Source organism: Mustelus asterias, chromosome 12, assembly GCF_964213995.1.
Source record: "Mustelus asterias chromosome 12, sMusAst1.hap1.1, whole genome shotgun sequence".
Classification (NCBI taxonomy): Eukaryota; Metazoa; Chordata; class Chondrichthyes; order Carcharhiniformes; family Triakidae; genus Mustelus; species Mustelus asterias.
This window is the reverse complement of record NC_135812.1, coordinates 84623601-84643354: the sequence shown is the minus strand read 5'-3', so window position 1 is coordinate 84643354 and position 19754 is coordinate 84623601. Positions and strand designations below refer to the sequence as shown.

Genomic DNA, 19754 nt, shown 5'->3' with positions numbered 1-19754 from the left:
GGACCTTGCAAAGGTCCGTTGACCTCGAGTGGGATTTTCCAGCTTTGGGGCCTGCTTGGCCAGAAACTCCCACCGTCTGCCAAATTCTGGTAAGATTGCCCCAGTAGCTTTAATTTAATAAAATGCCGCATCAAAGATGCTCACTATTGGGGACGAATCAGCAGAGACTAGCATTTAAAAATAACTTAAAGGACGATCACCATCTTAATTCAGATGGGTTTAGTGCTCATCTAATGGAGATAAAATGGGCTTTCCTAAGTTGAAGCAACCAATACCCCCTCAGGGCATATTACTAAGATTGTAACCTCAACATATATTTGGGTGCAAATGTATTTAACTTATGTTAAGTCAGCACAATTACTTTAAACATTAGCCTTTCTGCAATAATGAGAAACATTACAATTACAGCTAAGTGTTGTAAGTCCTTTTGAACTTTGTATTAATTAAAGTTGTAAACATTAGGATGAGCAGCAAGATTTCATCACCAACCCTGGTCCCACACAATCTTTTTCGTTCTGGACCATTGTCCCGCATGGGACCAGAGAAACTAAATAAGTAATGTTGCAAACGCTTCAACAAATTAATCTTTCATAAGCATGGAAGATTTTTAATTATTGTAAAATCTGATCTATAAGCTGCGCCAATGCAAATGTTTCCCTTTTTTATTTAAAGCACATACAGAAGTCTCAAGTGTAGAAGTTATGGATTTACTCTCCCAGTGATAGCTGACAAGACTTGTTCTGTCACACCAAGAACAAAGAAAGAACAAAGAAAAGTACAGCACAGGAGCAGGCCCTTCAGCCCTCCAAGTCTGTGCCAATCATGATGCCCTAACTAAACTAATAAAAAAACCTTCTGCCCTTACTCTGTCCATATCCCTCTATTCCCTCCCTATTCACGTACCAGATGCCTCTTAAATGTTGCTATTGTGCCTGCTTCCACCACTTCCTCAGCAGCATGTAGCAGGCACCCATTACTCACTCTGTGAAAAACTTCCCCTGCACATCTCTCTTAAACGTTCCCCCTCTCACCTTGAACCTGTGCCCCCTTGTAATTGACACTTCCACCCTTGGAAAAAGCTTCTGGCTATCTACCCTGTCTATTCTTCTCATAATTTTGTAGACCTCTATGAGGTTTCCCCTCAGCCTCCATCTTTCCAGCGAAAACAATCCCAGTTTATTCAACCTTTCCTCATAGCCAACACCCTCAAGACCAGGCAACATTCTGATGAACCTTCTTTGCACTCTGTCCAAAGCTTCCACATCCTTCTGTGGTGGTGACCAGAACTGCACGCAATACTCCAAATGCGGCCTAACCGAGGTTTTATATAGCTGCAACATGATTTCCCAACTCTTGTACTCAATGCCTCGGCTGATGAAGGCAAGCATGTCATATGCTTTCTTAAGCACCTTGACCACCTGTGTTGCCACTATTAGGGAACTGTGGACCTGCACACCCAGATCTCTCTAGATTATGATGCAAATTATAGAACAGTAAATGGAAATAGGTTCGTCATTGAAATTTTGTGCTGAATTCAATGCAGGAAATCTTGGAAATAAACATGGTGCCAGTAAGAAAATACAGTGAAAAATCTTGTGCACTGAAGCCCTTACACTATCTGCTTTTTCATGAGGTTGTTATGCTTGGTTTATCTTTTGATGCACTATCATTAGTCACTTATGTCTAAAATTCTTCTCATCCCTTACGAACCTTCTAGATTCAGAAAGAATGTTCCCTATGGTGGGGGAGTCCGGAACTAGGGGTCATAATTTGAGGATAATGGGTAAATCTTTTTAGAACTGAGGTAAGGAGAAATTTCTTTACCCAGAGAGTGGTGAATGTGTGGAATTCACTACCACAGAAAGTAATTGAGGCCAAAACATGTCTGATTTCAGGAAGAAATTAGATATCGGTCTTGGGGATAAAGGGATCAAGAAAAGTGGAGAGAAGGGGGGGAATCAGGATATTGAACTTGATGATCAGCCATGATCAAAATGAATGGTGGAGCAGGCTCGAAGGGCCGAATGGCCTCCTCCTGCTTCTAGTTTCTATGAACCAAACTGTGCCTTTACTTGCCCGATATTGAAATATGAAATTACAATATCCAAGGGGCAAATATTGAACACTTCTCACTGTATTCTGGTTTGTTGTAAGACATCGCATGCTGCCACCTGTACTCATATATATAAGTGGAAAAATCAGACAGAGGGTAAGGCTGCCAACAAACAATTTACTAACTCTAAACATAAGTGAACAGCTCTGAGTACAGAAAGCACATTGACAAAATCTACAAGTATAATTAATCTCCTCAAAATGCAAAGAACAACCAAAGCACTTCTGTGCTAACTCTGAGTAAAGCCAACTTTTGAAATGTGATCACTTACATCTCATATGCCATCTGCTATCACTGAATATTGTGATTAGCCTGATGCCATCTGACTGAGTGCTGTCTTTGAGCAATACCTCCCAAGATGTAGCTTGCTATTCTTTCCAAGATATTCCAGAACAGAGGGCTGCAATGTTGTATATCTCATTCCTATATCTAGAATTTCAGACATTTCCAAGATTTAGAATGATGTTTTCTGGACAAATATAGCTGCCATGCAAACATATACAATAAACATAGGATTTTCACAGTTAAATAAATATGTTGATCCATTGATCCAAAGACTTCAAATCCAAGATCTAGAGATAATTACAGGAGAAATCCATCTGATGCTCATTAGTCCACAATGACCAAAATAAGCAGACATACATTCAATAGGAACACCAATTCTGCATATACTCAACATACCACTTCCTCATATTCTATTTGTAGATGCAAGACCACAAAGGTGGGGCCACAAGTAAGAAAATGTATTCCGACTGTGGATGCCATCCTGATCATAGAATCCCTACAATGCGGAAGGAGACCATTCAGCCCATCGAGTTTGTACCGATTCTCGTACCAAGAGTATCTTACCCAGGTCTTTTTCCCCCAACCCTTTCCCTGTAACCCTACACATTCACCATGGCTAATCTATCTAACTTACACATCTTGGGGCAATAAGGGGCAATTTAACATGGCCAATCTACCTATAATAACTCCAGGAGTCAGTTGTGAGTGAACCATGCTTTTATTGCACTAAATGAAAATAAACAATAACCACAATCCTCTGGTGAACACAACAGGTCTCAACCGGGACTAAAAGGTTAATGGACCCTTTTACGGTCTTGCTTTATAGGGCTCAGTATATGAGCTCCACCTGGTTGGCTAATTACCTGTCCCCAGGGAGCTTGTATTCAATGAGTCCAAGTGGGAGGTCAAATAGTGATTCCCCATGTAGATCATGGGGGTTTCCGCACAACCTAACCTGCACATCTTTGGACTGTGGGACGAAATCACTATAGGGGAGGCGATGACCTAGTGGTAGTAGGGTTAGACCATTAATCCAGAAACTCAGCTAACGTTCTGGGGACCCAGGTTCGAAACCTGCCACGGCAGATGGTGGAATTTGAATGTAATAAAAAAATCTGGAATTAAGAATCTACAGATGACCATGAAACCATTGTCGATTGTTGTAAAAACCCATCTGGTTCACTAATGCCCTTTAGGGAAGGAAATCTGCCATCCTTACCCGGTCTGGCTTATATGTGACTCCAGAGCAAATCATGGGGTTTTGTTTTGTCATTGTTGGTGACCTTAAAAGGAGATGCAAGAACACTAATCAAAGGAAACTCAATTATTTTGATCTGTGGACTGTGGGAGTTCCTGGTTTCCCAGGTCTTTCATAAGCTACATATTTTATTCTTCTATTGACAGTAAACCCAGCAGGCTCATTCTGGGAGGCACTTCCAGGTCAACATATAACTATATAGAATTTACAGAACTTTTTTGCCGAACATGTCACTGCAAGAGCTTATGTTCCACATGAACCTCTTTCCCACTCCAGTTCATTTAACTCTATCAGCTTTTCTTTCTATTTCTTTCACCTGTATGTACTTACTTAGCTTCCCCTTAATACATCTATTACATCTTAATACATCTATTCTGGTCTCACCTCAACTACTTCATGAGGTACCAGTTTCCACATTCTAACTACTCTCTGGGCAAAGAGGATTCTAATGAATGATTTAATAGATTTATTAATGAATATCATCAAACTTGAGACCCCAGGGTTTGCACCCCACCTCCCCGCCCAAGCACAAGCAGAAATACATTCCCCATCAAACCCACACATAATTTCAATCAAGATCTTTATTAAGTCCACAGTTAGCCACAGCCTAGTCAGTCTTTCCTGATAGTTCTAACCTTTGAGTTTGAGTATCATCCCTGTAAAGATAACTCATGTGAAAAAGTGACAACAAAAGGTGATGTGTGTGATCACATACTATTGGTTCTGTTAAGCGTTAATCCCTTTTCTTCTGGGCACCCTTCCATTTTGTGCGGTCTGGTTCCTAGATATATTGCTAAGGCAATTTGGCCCTGATAACAGCTGGGACAAGAGCTGCCACCATGTTTGTGGGGTTTGAAGTGAGAGGAGAGCTGGGTACATTGTTGTGGTCACATTTATATGCCAGCATTAACATGAAGTAACTGTCCTCCATGATAACCTGGTTCATGAGAATTGTACGGAAATTCTACTCAGTAAAAGATTAACCAGACTACTAGTATTCATCTAGATATTGCCAGAACTAGATTAAACCAGGAGAATTTATTCACTTCCATAAAGCAACAAATTATTGTGGAAATAGGAAAGCTAATATTATTTATTTTGATGATTTTGGTTGCAAAGTAGTTTCAAAATGAAAATTCTCTGCTATTTACTATTTCATGCCTTCCCACTTGGAGAAAAATGTCGCACACAACTCCCTTTTAATAACAAATGCGGAATTAAAAAAATGTTCTGCTCCCTTGACACATTTTAGAAAATAAAGATTTCCAGTAACAGGCAGCAGTGCAGATCTAAATGCAATCGACAAATAATTTAACTTCAAAGCACACACTGCCAACTATATTAAACTAAGTGCCTTTGCTTATAACATGCTTACCTTCAATAAGAAGCTATGAAATGATCTATATGAGTGTGGCATGAACTTCATAAATGAAAAGAAATGGAAGCAGACACAGATAAGTGACACAGAAACGGTATGGGTCAGTAATGATGGACTGGGAGAACCCAGGCGCAATGTTTCAGGCAGTTAGCACTGGATCAGAATCACTTCCCAGTGGAGACTGCTCAAGCTTTGCAAACACTGCTGCACATTTGCGAAATTCACAAGACCCAGTCTTGTGAAGAACATTCTAGCTGTTTCCGAGATTGTTGAGTTATACTAAACTGGGCACTTGTAAATATTGCAACCTAAACTATTACATCTGCTGTTACATGGTTAAGATGGGTATAGAGGGATATGGGGCTAAACGCGGGCAATTGGGACCAGCTTAGTGGTTCAAAAAAAGGATGGCATGGACAAGTTGGGCCGAAGAGCCTGTTTCCATGCTGTAAACATCTATGGTTGTGCTAACCATGCTGAGCTCCTATTTATTAGTCAAGATATTATAGTGCATTTGGATCTCAGTGAGCATATTGGAAAAATTTGCAATATCTTTGGAATTCCAGTTTTAAAAGGAAAAAGAAAATGCAAGTTAATTAGTCGTCTTTAAGTTAGTGACCATAATATACTTGAACCTCAAAGAAAATATAGATTTGTGATGACATCGCTTTAGATGTGCTGAATGCTGCAATTATTTTCTTCTTCCTATAATGTCATCAAATAGATTATTTTATGGGTTAGTTGGTAATATTGAGCAGTGCTAATATTTCTCAACTACCGAAGTCCACCCTCCAGCTCCATCGACATAAATGATGATGAAGTCAGTGGCAGTATGAATAGCTACAGTAATTTTTGTGTCTTAATTTGCTTGTTCCCTCTGAGGCTTTATCTGGATTTGTCAATACCCATATGTACTAGTACAGATACCAACAGAAAGCATAGACCTGGATTCTGTGGTTGTAATGATGACGGAACTATCAATGTTTGTGATGCCATCAACCTATGAAACTGATAGCAATTTCTGGAGTTTACAATTAGGTAGTTTAACACAGGAATCAAATCGTGCTGTGAATGATCCTGTGCTCTTCCACACAGTGTGCTGTTGAAGTCTCCGTAAGTGGCAATCTATAGAAATCACTGAGTTGAGAAGAACATGTCCTTTTACACTGTGGTATTGCTGTCAAACACTATGCCTTGACAATGAGGTTTAATTAGGTTTTAGATCGTGTGCTCAGTCTCAACTACTGCTGAAAAACCTCTCTGGCCTTGGAAAACTGAATTTACATTTGTGTACTGTCCACTCTGATTAAAAAAAGATATCAATAGACTTTTAATATATGTGCCCCAATCTTTATTATGCTATCGTTTGCTTTTTATAAATATTACAATTTACTTCCTGGTTTGTTGTCAATGGGAATACTTGAATGTGATGGGCTGCCCACACTGCTTGATGACATCACTGTCACTGGATGCCTGGCAATCCCCATGACTTGATGCCAGGTTCAACTTAATGTCAGGGAAGATGAAATTTGTGCCACGGAGATTGTTAGATCTTTGTGGGCAATTTTCTTCGAGGTCAGCGGAGAGTGCAGTTGCTTCACAGCTGACGGCAAAACCTGGGCTATAGTAAACTGAAGTGCAAGAGAGCATTTTGATTGTAATCTTCACAAAGTTCTTGTAATTAAGTGTACATTGCTTGTTATCAATACCGATTCACCGGTGATGCATGTAATACATTGCACTGGTCTCAGTTCAGCAAATGTACTAATCTATCATGAATGCCAAAAATACTGTTCTGTTGTATTCCAGAAGTGTCCAGCGCTGTGAGGCAGCAAAGGAAACAGCCTAACCTCCAAGACATTTCTATTCTTTCTGCTTCCAGCTAAGCCTTACAAATTTCAAGTTGAAAGAATTGAGCATTAACATTATGCTGAAGCCTTGTAGATTAATTCCCATGGGATTCATTTAATATCAGAGATCATTAGTGAGACTTGAGGTGAACACAGAAACTAATGGAAATGAGTAACAAAAAGAAATCACATCAAAGATGGCTCAGAACAACTGCAAGAGTACTCTTTGTTCTAAAAGCTTTTAGAATATATCTACCTGGTAAGGCACATATTCTTCTATCTCAGTGATATTAGTGACTGAGGGTGTTACTCTTTTTTTAGGAAACAAAGCAGTGGATAGATCAACTGTCCCCAGCACAGGAAGTGTTTGAACAAGATTATATGACTACATTAGAGCAGAATATTCTGTATAAAATAACGAAGAAAACACAAAGTAGCTGTACCCTATTTTGACAATGTGTATTGCTTTTAATCGATGATCTTGAGATCCTATCTATTAGCATCAGCAGTAAGCAAAAGTGGAGTGAAACCCTGTTCTTGGAATCCTCAAGTGCTTGTGTATTTATACTGCAGATCAAGTACATTTCATTGTGGAAATCAGATGCTCTTAGAAAATAAAAACAGTTTTCCTTGGCTATTAAGTGGCTTTAATTGGCAGTATGCATTATCAGCTAGGGTTTTCACAGAGTTTTAAAAAAAAACCACATTGACCGCAAGTCCTACACCAGCTTTTAAACCAACGGGGAACACCAAACCAGGCACCATGATTCCCTTTGTGAAATGAAGGCATCTGCTGCAGGAAATATGTTTAGGTACGGAAGATTGGAAAGGAGGAAATGGAAAGTGCACACAAATTGATCAATGGAAAAAGACGAAGTAGACATTTAAAGTAGGGAAAAGAGAAAGATTGGACCTGCACCTCTATTTTACGACCTTCTACGATTGTTCCATTTAATTTCTCCCGTGCCCTGTCCGCGTCAGCACTGGTTTCGAAAGTTACGAAACCAAATCCCTGCATGCAGGTAAGAGAAAAGGAAAAGAGAGACATGCATATGATTATACAGGGAATAAGACAGTCTTTTGATATGTTTCAGTACACCAGCTGGAACATCAAGATAGCAAAGTCATTCTACGAGGCCACAGAGCAACCGGATCCAAGAAGGTGAAATGGAAAGTATACTGAGAGGGAAAGATATAGTCGCTGCATTTGAAAACATATAGATTATTTACACATTTATTGTAGTTGCCGTTCTGCTGCAGTGAGCTTGCTAGGATCTTGTATTTGATATTTCTGCCATAGGTAAGGAAGATCAGTTTTCAATGATGGTGACTAAAAATGAGAGGACCATTAGAAAATATACAACTCTAACCTGGATCAGACCATTTTCATTTTCTACAGCTCAGTTTAAGCCCAAATGAAGATCCTTTTTTTCCCTCACAACACTTTTTTTTTGAAAAGTAACCAGTGAGATCAATTGTAAAACATATTAAAATAATTTCCAGTTTTGTCTCTTGCTTCCGGGCTGAGATACAATTGCATTAGGTTTTGGTGTATTTGATGGAAGCAGGTCAAACCATACTGTCCTGGTTTTAAAACTGACCTTTATAGTTCACGACATCCGTATTTATATAGAAAGCACATAAGATTAAACAAAAATTAGTCAAGGCTGGAAGTTAGTTCATCCAAATGAAATATATAATAGCACCGGCCTTTTCTTTGTAGTGCAGGTAGCAAAGGTCTTGAAAGAGAATGGTTGTATTAATTTCGGCTTTATTTTAATCGTATGCCACATCTGCAGGCATCAAACATAAACACAAATCTGTTTGGTTTTATTTTAGTCTTGTAATGGCTGTTAAAATGGGCAAGCCACTCATAGGTCCCCATTGTTTAGTGCACATTCAGCAGCCCTAGCAAAGCAATTGATTATTAATGTTATGCATGAACTTATGTGCATAGAGGAGAACTCCAAGTAATGGTTCTGTCGGGCACATACTTCCACAAGCAGTGTGTGAAGCTTTGCTGTCTGTATTGTGTGTGAAGCTGTACAGAGTGTGGAGGTGCAGCTCTTGTGATTCCTGACAAAAATACAGAGGTTTGGTTTAAACACAAACGATCATGGTGCTGCTCATGTCATAATCTTGCAGAGAACTGACAGCCGTGACAGCTCTCCACAGTTGTAAGGAGTCTGGCATAGGAGAGGATATCCTCATCAAATCCACTAGTCTGCATGGATCTAGACCCAATTTCTGTGCAGTCAGCTAAACAGATATTGGATCACTGGAGTAGATATTGGCTTTGTAGTACTCAAAGGTTGCCAACAGTGGCAAAGAGAGCCTAGTTTTCTTGAGAATTCTCACTTTTCTGCCAAGCACCCTTGCCCACTTGCTTTTCCCAATCTAGGTCAGATGTGATTACCAAGTCAAAGTGCTGAATCATTGTAACTAGAGGGGGCTTGAACACATTAGTGTGGGGAAAGGTTGAAAACACCACAATCAATCATTTTCAACAGAGCTATTGATTGATCCCCCTTACTGTTGAAGGTTGCCATTTGGCCATCTTATGTTGAGTGCTCTATCAGCCTTGACTGATTTGGTATTTGCTAGCCTTTCATGTGTATAATTAACCATTCTATGGAAGCTGGTATCATCAAGAAAGGAGATAATACCTCTCCTATAATATGTATCGAGGTGTTAACGAAGGAACCAAATATATTCCTGACAAAGACTCTGTGGTGTTCTGACAATAAGACAAATTAAAAGAGAACTAATGTCCAATCGGAAAACAATCTGTTCAAGGCATGGCATCTCATCTTCTCATTGAAGCTGGGATGTCAAAGCTTAAAGGGCCCTTCAAATGGCATGGGCTGATGTTCTTCCCTGATACTGGCAATTGGGAGAATTGCTTCATTTTAAACAAGTAATTAAAATACGCACAGATTTGCTTGCTAGTCAAATGAATATCTATATGACAGATTGTTAGAGGTTAAATACTGAAACAACTTTTGCTTCTCATGGCTTTCATTAGTCTCCATTTGTTGGTGGAAGGGATATTACTTGAACGAGAGTCTGGTCCCTACTTCAGGGTAGGCAAAGCAATTGCTGCTTTCCAAACATTTAAGGAAACTTCAACTGACAAATTCTGTTGAAAATAATGGATTGGAATCAACCAGCTTCTTGACAAGAACTCTAGTCAGACTATGGTATCTACACCACTCAGCCCAGTAACATCTTTTGGTATCTTAAAGACAATTGATTTGGGTTTTGGATGATTGCTGCACATCAATGGAACAAAGCTACAGAATGTTGAATTGCGATGACTTCTCAGAAAATATGACAGAACACTTCAGCATTATCCACAGATTTGGGTCAAGTGACTCTGCTCTCCTGGATAAGGATTGCTCTGCTTTTTATACTGGAGGACTGAGAGTCAAGGATTGCAATTTTCTTTTTTAAAAAATAGGAGCTATTCAGCCTGCCCACTTAACAAATGTAATAATCTATTAAAATGTTTTATAGTCTCATGCACATGATTACAAGCTTGCCTGGTCATTATTTTTGTTTTCCTGGCTTCCGAAGCCACAGTATCCACATCGTATAAATTTTGCATGTCAGAAGTGTTCTAATGTGGTAATTATAGTAATAAGTATCCTGTACGCCATTCCTCATAGAATAAAAAGTAACTGTTTTCCACTGCACACTTAACACATAGAGATCAGAATGGCATCCTTCATCATAGTTAGAATCCTTATGCATGCAAAAACAATTGGTCCACTGTACTTAAAATGCAGTGGCCAAATTATGACTTCTAGTAGCCAAGAGCTACAGTAAATTTTCAAATCCTGTGATTCCAGACCTTTTGTCAGACAGAGAATACACATAACATTGTATTAGACTTACCCTGCTAGACAGGAAAGAGAGAGAAAAAGACAATTAACACCTTCAATTGCCTTGTAATTAGACTGTTTGTTAATCTCTTCTTGTAATCATATTCATACCATAAACTATAAATTTGTATTTTACGTGCTGAAAGGGGTTTACATTCTTTTGCAAACTAAATTGCTTGAGCAAGCTTAACCCTTCAATCGCCGAAGCAGCCTCCCAGCCCCATTTCAAATGCTCTTCCTTACTTTGAAAATGCATTTCATATAGATCTCATCTTTTATAAATGCCATTTATTTATTCAGCGTTAAATCTGTTTAATCTGATTATCATCTTCTGGTGGCATATCTTCCTGCCGTCTGTACCAATAAGATAGATAAGAGCCTACAAAGGAGAGTGGTTTTTTTTTCCGTATTTCGACTTAATATGGTTGGGTGAGAAAATAAAAAAAATCCATTGTGTTTCTAAGTTATTTTATGTTTATAAGACAAAACCAGGGAAAACTGATAAACTATTCCAGAGGAATTGCAGATGTTTTGAGAGATTTTTCTCAAACTAATTCTATTTGTGCAGGATAAGAAGAGGATAGTGGCAGCTCTAAGGAAATGCTAACATTTTGTTTGATGTGGAGATGCCGGCGTTGGACTGGGGTAAGCACAGTAAGAAGTCTCACAACACCCGGTTAAAGTCTCACAACACCAGATTAAAGTACCAAATAAACCTGTTGGACTTTAACCTGGTATTGTGAGACTTCGTACAACATTTTGTTTAGCAGGGGAGTTGGGTGGTCTGTGGGAGGATGGAAATGGTGCATTGGATGGTGCGTGCTTGAGGATATGTCTGAAGATGACAATCAAACAATACCACAGGCCAATTTTATTAATCGCGTCTGTATTTTAAGTTCCTGCTCTCTGTCATTCTTTTTAGAGGTTGGTACGACTGGTATGTTGAATGTTCAGAACATCAGTCTTAGGCTTCAGTCTTCAAACAAGTAGGAAGCAAAATACCAAACATGTTCTAAATCTTGCACAGTAAAATGAAATCATTTGCACCTCGCTTAGGTACAGGTTACGTATTTCTGTTTATTTTTGAAATTATTCTGAAGTAGTTGTCTTTCAACATTGGCCTGAAACATTTTACTGAAAGTGGCAGCTTTCATATATTCTCAAAGGATGTCTGCAGTGCATTTAAGCGCATCCTCTGCTCATCTAAGCTGCATTAAAGACATGTGCTGTCATTCCTTCCAAATTACTCCATGTTTAGAATAGACTTTGCTTGATTAAAACATATGGGAAGATATTTGGAACATGTGGGAAGATGTCACTCACTGAACTAAACTACAATACTTCAAGAGGTAATGTAATGCACCAAGATTGGTAGAAAGTATGGCAGAAATTTGCATGTTTATATTGAATTTGGAATATTTAGAAAAACTTCTACTGTTAGTTGTGGTCAATTAATGTCAGTATAAGTTGAGGGGATCTTGATTGTGATTGCCATTTATTATTGCCATTGGCTAGAGTTTTTTAAAATTAATTTATGGGACATGGGCGTCGCTGGCTGGCCAGCATTTATTGCCCATCCCTAGTTGCCCTTGAGAAGGTGATGGTGAGCTGCCTTCTTGAAATGCTACAGTCCGTGTGCTGTGGGTTGACAGCAATGCCACTAGGGAGGGAATTCCAGGACTTTGACCCAGTGACTGCGAAGGAACGGTGATATATTTCCAAATCAGGATAGCGAGTGGCTTGGAGGGGAACTTCCAAGTGGTGGTGTTCCCATGTATCTGCTGCCCTTGTCCTTCTAGATGGAAGTGGTCTTTGGTTTGGAAGGTGCTGTCTCATAATTTGGTGAATTTCTGCAGTGCATCTTGTAGATAGTACACACTGCTGCTACTGAGCGTCGGTGGTGGAGAGTGTGGATGTTTGTAGGTGTGGTGCCAATCAAGCGGGCTGCTGTGTCCTGGATGGTGTCAAGCTTCTTGGGTGTTGTTGGAGCTGTACCCATCCAGGCAACTGGATCCATCATACTCCTGACCTGTGCCTTGTAGATGGTGGACAGGCTTTGGGGAGTTAGGAGATGAGTTATTCAACACAGCATTCCTAGTCTTTGACCTGTTCTTGTAGACATTGTGTTTATGTGGTGAGTCTAGCATGTGAATGGCTAAAAGATGTTCAGACTTGGCATAAATTATTTACTCTTGCTCACACAATGGGCCAGCTTTTCACCTCGGTTTTTGAAAACCATTGGGAAGCACAGAGTGAAAATTAAGACCTGTCTTGCTGCTGAAAGGATTCACTGTAATGTTGTTGTGGTATTAGAAATAACAGTATTTGTAGATGTACTAAGTAGTGGAAATAACAGTGGGAGATGTGGTAAAGTAATAATGGAGGAAGTTGCAGCAAAGTTGCAGTCATAGAAGCAAAGCAGAAATAGTTTTTAGATAAATAATTTAACAAAGTAGAGATAACACCAACGGCCACTTTATTAAGCCAATGCTTCTGGTATGTACACCATGAATTTCAGCTCCCTGATCCCAATGGCAGGCTGGCTCTGACTAGGATATGGAAGTTGGATTTAGCAGTGTAAATGCTAATGGATACTGGTCTCCTGGAATCCAAAGTAAATTTTTAAAAATATCTGACTTTGAACTCACGTTTTCCTCATAACCCCACTCAACTCTCCCAAAAGCTGGTGACAATTCGGTGACAGATCAACAGCCCTCATTACCTTACGATCCGTTCATCCTGCCCCTACCCACTATGGGTGCTAGCGTGAGGCCGGTCTAATAATAGTGCAAACACCATGTCCAGTTACTACCAACAAGAACGTTTTGTCCTTTTAATCCTATAAACCTACTCTTTTTCACATTAACCCAATAAACCTACTGTTTCAAACACTGACCTTTTAAACCTACCGTTTCACACACTAATCTTTTAAACCTGTTGTTTTATGCATTAATCCCTTAACCCTGCTGCTTCACACATTAATCCTCTAACCCTGCTGCTTTACACATTAATCCTCTAATCCTGCTATTTCGCACATTATCCCTTTTAAACCTGCAGTTTCACCCCATAACCCTTTCAGGGCAACAGACCACTCTTCAGCCTCTGAGCAGCATTTCACTTTTTAAGATGTTGAAATCTCCAAAATCATAGTTCGCAAAATCCTTAATTACAATATTATCACACTCATTTTGTGCCGAAGAGCTGGGATACTTATCATATGTCTACAAGTGACATATGAAATGATATATGAGCATCATGCCCCAAACTGCAGACTGATCTTTAGTCTAACATCCAGTATTTCCACACTCTTAGAGATTATGAAGGACCCACATGGACTGGCTCACTGATATCATCTGCACCCTCATTAAAGACAAATAGCAGTGAGGAGATGCAATGCTATATTTGTTTTACTGCGCTCTGGTGAAGCAGCCCGTCATGCCAATATTACCGGGTCTGATGGTACAATGGAGCGGTTAGTATCAGTAGGTATACAGCCATTAACCTAAAATGCCTCGGCAATTTTGTCACTTGAGCCCCATATGCTAATTGAGCTCATTTTCGCTCTCCAATTCAGTTGCTCATCCAGACCACCTTCCACATCAGCACTTGTTACTAAAATATTCAGCAGACTGTTAGCATGGAGCACAGAATCCGTTTTCGAATTGAAATTTGTCTGTACCTCTGTGTATTTCTAATTGAGTCCATTGGGTAATCTATCCCATAGTGTGAGCATGCAACCCTTGGGAAATTTGTGATTATTGTTAGCAGGAAAACTACTGATGCCACATGCACATGTACATATAAGCATTCTGATAGGCAAAGCTGTCTATAATTAAGAATGATGTGAAGATGCCGGCGTTGGACTGGGGTGGGCACAGTAAGAAGTCTCACAACACCAGGTTAAAATCCAACAGGTTTATTTGGAATCACAAGCTTTCAGAGCGCTGCCCCTTCATCGGGTGAGTGGACTCAATAATATTTCCGTATGTCTGCAGGAAATAATGCTGATTCACCTGATGGAAGAGGAGCGCTCCAAAAGCTCGTGATTCCAAATAAACGTATTGGACTTTAACCTGGCGTTGTGAGACTTCTTACTGCAGAATTAAGAATGTGCTTTATACAATAACCTATGAGTACCTACATAGTACACTCATACATAACATATAATACCCACTGGGTCTCTGTTAAATTCACCGAAACTACATTAAAAGATCAAACAAATAAGTTTAGAATGTCTCGCTTACCTTAGAACCCCGCTCATTAAAAATTATTTCAACGTCTAAAATTTTACCAAATTGCTGTAAAAGAAACAAGAGAGACAATCATTAGAAATATTATACTGTGATTCACCACGTACAAACTTCAGAAACAATCCATAATGGAACTGAAAGACTCGCGCCTCCTTGCAACAGTCCAGCCACTCAAGGTGCTGAAGGAGAGCGGAACTTAGAAATTATGTAAGGAGTTTGAACATGGAAACATCTGTAATGGGGGTTTCCTCTTCCCAATTCAATTGCTTTACAGCATTCAGTTAATTTTATAAAAGGATTATCTCTACGATGCAGAAGGTAACCCATATAATTTTCCCATAGAAGGTGTTGTGCCATTACTTACTTGTAAATTTATTCAAAATAAAATGGGGCGGCACAGTGGTTAGCAGGACCCAGGTTCAATTCCAGCCTTGGGTCACTGTCTGTGTAGAGTTTGCACATTCTCCCTGTGTCTGTGTGGGTTTCCTCCGGGTGCTCCGGTTTCCTCCCACAGTCCAAAGATGTGCAGGTTAGTTTGATCGGCCATGCTAAATTGACCCAGTGTCAGGGGGATTAGCAGGGTAAATGTGTGGGGTTACGGGAATAGGGCCTGGGTGGGATTGTGGTCAGTACAGACCCGATGGGCCAAATGACCTCCTTCAGTACTGTAGGGATTCTATGATAAACGACATGACCAGGCATTCCAATTTTCTGGTTAGAACCATTAAACCACAAGCAGATAAATAATGTCCTCTTCAACTTTGATTATTTCACATGATTTTATTGTTAACAATGAGTCTATGCTTATGAACTGACATCAAAATAACTGCAATGATTGCTCCATGAAATTGGTATTTGCACCAGAATTAATAGATTTCAATTAATGAGGTGAGCAAAGTTAAAATATCAACTCTGATGTTTGAAAGTGGGGAAGCACCAAAACACCCCTAAAATTACCCAGCTGAGGAAAAAAAGTCATTAAAGTGAGCAGCATACAGATGAGCAATAATCCTCAATCCACTGACTTTTGGCTACTAAACATTATGAGTGACAATCCATCCAGTTTAAGTAAGAAAATCGACCTAGAGCGTACACATGGCAGCAACAAGTGGGTCGAGGCAGTCACATATTGGGGAGTTGACAGACATTAATAACATGAGCTTGTGCTTTGCAATTAAAACTCAATCAAAACTCGCTCAATTAGTGACTTGATTATCCATCTCTTACCACATGGGTAAGGGCATAAGCTTCCAACAGCTATAGAGAGGGTGATTCTCCCATCCTACTGCACTGCCTTTATAGATCGGGTATGTGGGGGAAGGGGGGGATTGGTGAGGAGGGGCAGGAGATCAAGGCTGCGGGGAGGGGGGGCCGTCAAGCCTGGGCATGTTTGGGGGGCCAGTGATCAGGCTGTAGGGGGGGTCGCACGGCCAGCGATGCGAGGCTTGTGGGGCTAGCCAGCGATCGAGCTGGCCAGCTATCAGGAGCCTGGCACTGACAGATCGGTGCATGCACAGTGGCCTGCTCAGCGCTATGCTGCTGGCCTCTCCAGCAGAGATAGGCCCTGCCCCCAGCTTTTTGAACTGATTCACGCTAGTGCACTCTGCAATGCACAGAGTGTGGGAGATTCATTTTGAAACTTCTGCTGAAAAAAACAGCAGAATTTACTCCAGTTTTTAGAAATTCGACACTTAGAATTTTTATGGGCGACTCACCCCCAGACATATGGCTGTGGTGAACAGCAGATGTGTAAATGATCCCATAAAAGCACAAGTGATTTTACATCCATATATGCATGAATGCATACATATATATACACACCCAAAACTACCTTCCTCCATACAGATCTGCAATTCATCAACCTACTATTGTGCAAGTCATTTTTTTATTCATGGAAAAGTCTGATCTTATATTGGGAAAGAACTACACAAAACAGGGGATTGTCAGCAATAAAGAGCAACAAGTTGAATGCATAACTGAAGCGATGGACTTGTGATGCAGATATAAAAATTACAGGGAAATAATCTTCATGTATTACAGTAAACCACAAACTCCAGTAGCAATACAGCGTTTTGTTTCTCTGCACGTTACAAAGGAAAATTGCAGCTTGCATCTATCATATATAAAAGAATGAGCTGTTGGGCAGAGAGTTTCATGCTTGAGTGAGCCAATCACTCCATGGGAACTGTGTCTCAGATGTGAGGACCACAACAAAGAGATTGCAATGTTTGTGCCAATTCTGGACGCAGCCCCTGTGCACGAGGGTTTATGACCTCAAAGTTCCCCTGCTCCTCCTCAAAAGCAAACTGAGGACCCTGGCTCGGTCACATCAGGTTAACTCTAACTTTAGTAGCTCCACTTAAGGGACAACATGGAACCAAGTCTCTACGGTCTCTAGTTAACTCTTGACCTAGGGGTGCAAAGGTTGAGACAGTAGCACTCATTGTTTGGGCATTACACATTCCATTTGGTAGCAAAAGTAGAATCCTTGGCATTCATGCACACCTTTAGAGTGAGTTGTGCTGGGCACCATATTAATGAAGGCATCAATCAGAGTGCGACACTGATTTGTCACCAGTCATGCCATTTTGGAGAGCAACACTCCAGCTAATGCCATCTTTTAACCTTGCATTGCCAAACACATGTTCAGCAGCCGTAAAGGGCCTCCACCAGCACTGCATAAAAGGACCATCAACTACCTGCAGTTTTGTTGCAGGTTGATTTCTTCTAACTGTTGCTTCAATTCTACAACTGCTTCCTGCTTTGCATAGCTGTTTAAAGTAGTCTACATTTACAGGGAGTGGTGTGGCAATGAGCAAGGAGGGTTTGCTGATTTCAAGGCTTCTGTACAAACCAATTGCCCCCGTACATGGATGCACTAATAGCCACTCCCCTTGGATACAGCATGGCATGGAGAATGAACAGGGACCATGCAGAACAGGATGAGGTGCTGGAAGATGGAGGAGGAAAAGGGGGAGAGGGAAGAAAGAGCAACACATGTATTCTCTCTGTGGCCAGGCTCTTTGTGATACCAGTAACTGAAACTCTTCATCGACACCCCCTTCCCTATGTCACTGGCTATCACAGTGTCCTCTTGATCGTATTGCAAAAAGAAAAGCAAACATTCCAAATCAAATTTGTAATTAACATCATTCCATATTGCACATAAAAATCAGCTCATCAGGAGCGGGATTTTCCAGCCACGCTCGCCTCAAAACCGGAAAATCCTGCCCGAGGTCAATGGACCTTTGCATGGTCTGCCCCTCATCTGCTACGATTCCTGTGGCGGGTGGGCAGGAAAACTCCCCCCCCCTCACGTCTCTGTGCCTTTGCCTGTCCTCATTGTCCTATGCAGTGAAACTCCATTAGCTGGTGGAAGGCTCCTGACGTTCAGTGGAGGAGCCCGCAGATGGTCTTGAAGGACAACCTTGAGCGGCTGTGGGGATAGAAGGCCCATCTATGACTCTATCACCTCTGCATTTAATGGCAGTCGACTGAGCAGGCTGGTTGACAGGCAACAGTAGTGATGCCATTCTGGGAGTATGAGATAGAGGGATGTTTGTCATTGTGTGTCATGCTATCTGTTTATTTGACACAGCTGTCATAGTTCAATAGTGATGTGTGTACAAACTTTGAGATTTGGTGACGGTATACGTCAAGTACGAGGCCTGATTGATTGATGTTGGTAAGTGAGTGATGGCGATGGTCTGCTGAGCTGGCCGTTGTCTGAGGTTCGCGGTACACTGTGATCACTATGAAATCACTGAACATCTTGTAGCATTGCATCCAAGTCTTCAGGGCTTGGCTCCTGATATTTACCTTCAGGATTCTCTGCTCCAATTGCCTTCTGAGCATGTGTCTTTTAGGCCTCCTGGCTCCTTGTGGATCTCTTCTTCCTTGCACCTCCTTTACCAAGGCCTCCAGTGCAGTCCAAAAAACTTAGAACCTGTGCTCTCCCACATTGTGTCATTGCTCTGTCTATCCTAGGTCAGATTCAGCTCATAATGACCTCCCAGCACAAGTTCCAGTCTGGCTGGTTTTAAACAGTCCAAAGTTAGCTTTAACTGATGTTACCCTTGCACGATATTCATCCTCTGCTCCATTGAGCTGTCAGCACTAGCTGGACACTGTGGCACCAAGTTGCTGTGCTGTCTGCATTACAGGGTGGGGGTTGATTGTGCCCTGTTTGAGTGGGCTGGGGGGAACAACTATTGGATTGACCAACCCTTGCCTTCAGATAAGGGATATCTCTGAATCCAGCCTCTACGATCCATCCTTGGCCAATTAATTCTGCATCTAGCCTTCCCACTCATTCCTTTCAACGGTTAAAAATTCCTTCATTCTGTTAGTTTTGAAATACCTCCGTCTATTACATTTCAGAAAAAAAAAGCTAAATACATAATAATAATCTGTGACCAAGGAGATTTCTACCATGGTTGTCTTATCCAGGTACTCTCATTAAACAAACATTATCATGGTCATATGTGAGCATGTCCATGAATATTGATTGAAGGTATAATCTGTTTTGTTATATCCTTAACATTTATACCTAATGACTGAATATTTTTATCTGTAAATTAATTTTCAGCGCATGTATTTTATCCACATTTTATAGCCTCCAAAGCCGCTCCTGTGTTTTTTAAATTTAATTTCCCATTATACTGCATTAAGTTTAAGCTAAGGTAAGAGCGTTTAATATTTCAGCATTGAATAAATCATTTAGTTGAAAGTACAGC

The 19754-nt window shown here is 40.6% G+C and overlaps 1 protein-coding gene across 3 annotated transcripts in view; it reads right to left on the bottom strand.

Moving 5' to 3' along the window:
• Positions 1-19754, bottom strand: part of rbfox3a (RNA binding fox-1 homolog 3a) — a 166176-nt gene that overhangs the window by 73466 nt on the left and 72956 nt on the right. For all 3 annotated transcript variants that reach the window (XM_078225539.1, XM_078225540.1, XM_078225541.1), the window contains exons 3-4: positions 15013-15066; positions 7804-7896 (exon numbers count right to left, since the gene is read on the bottom strand). In XM_078225539.1, the coding sequence (XP_078081665.1) occupies positions 7804-7896; positions 15013-15066 (147 nt within the window). The remainder of the gene's footprint in view (positions 1-7803; positions 7897-15012; positions 15067-19754) is intronic.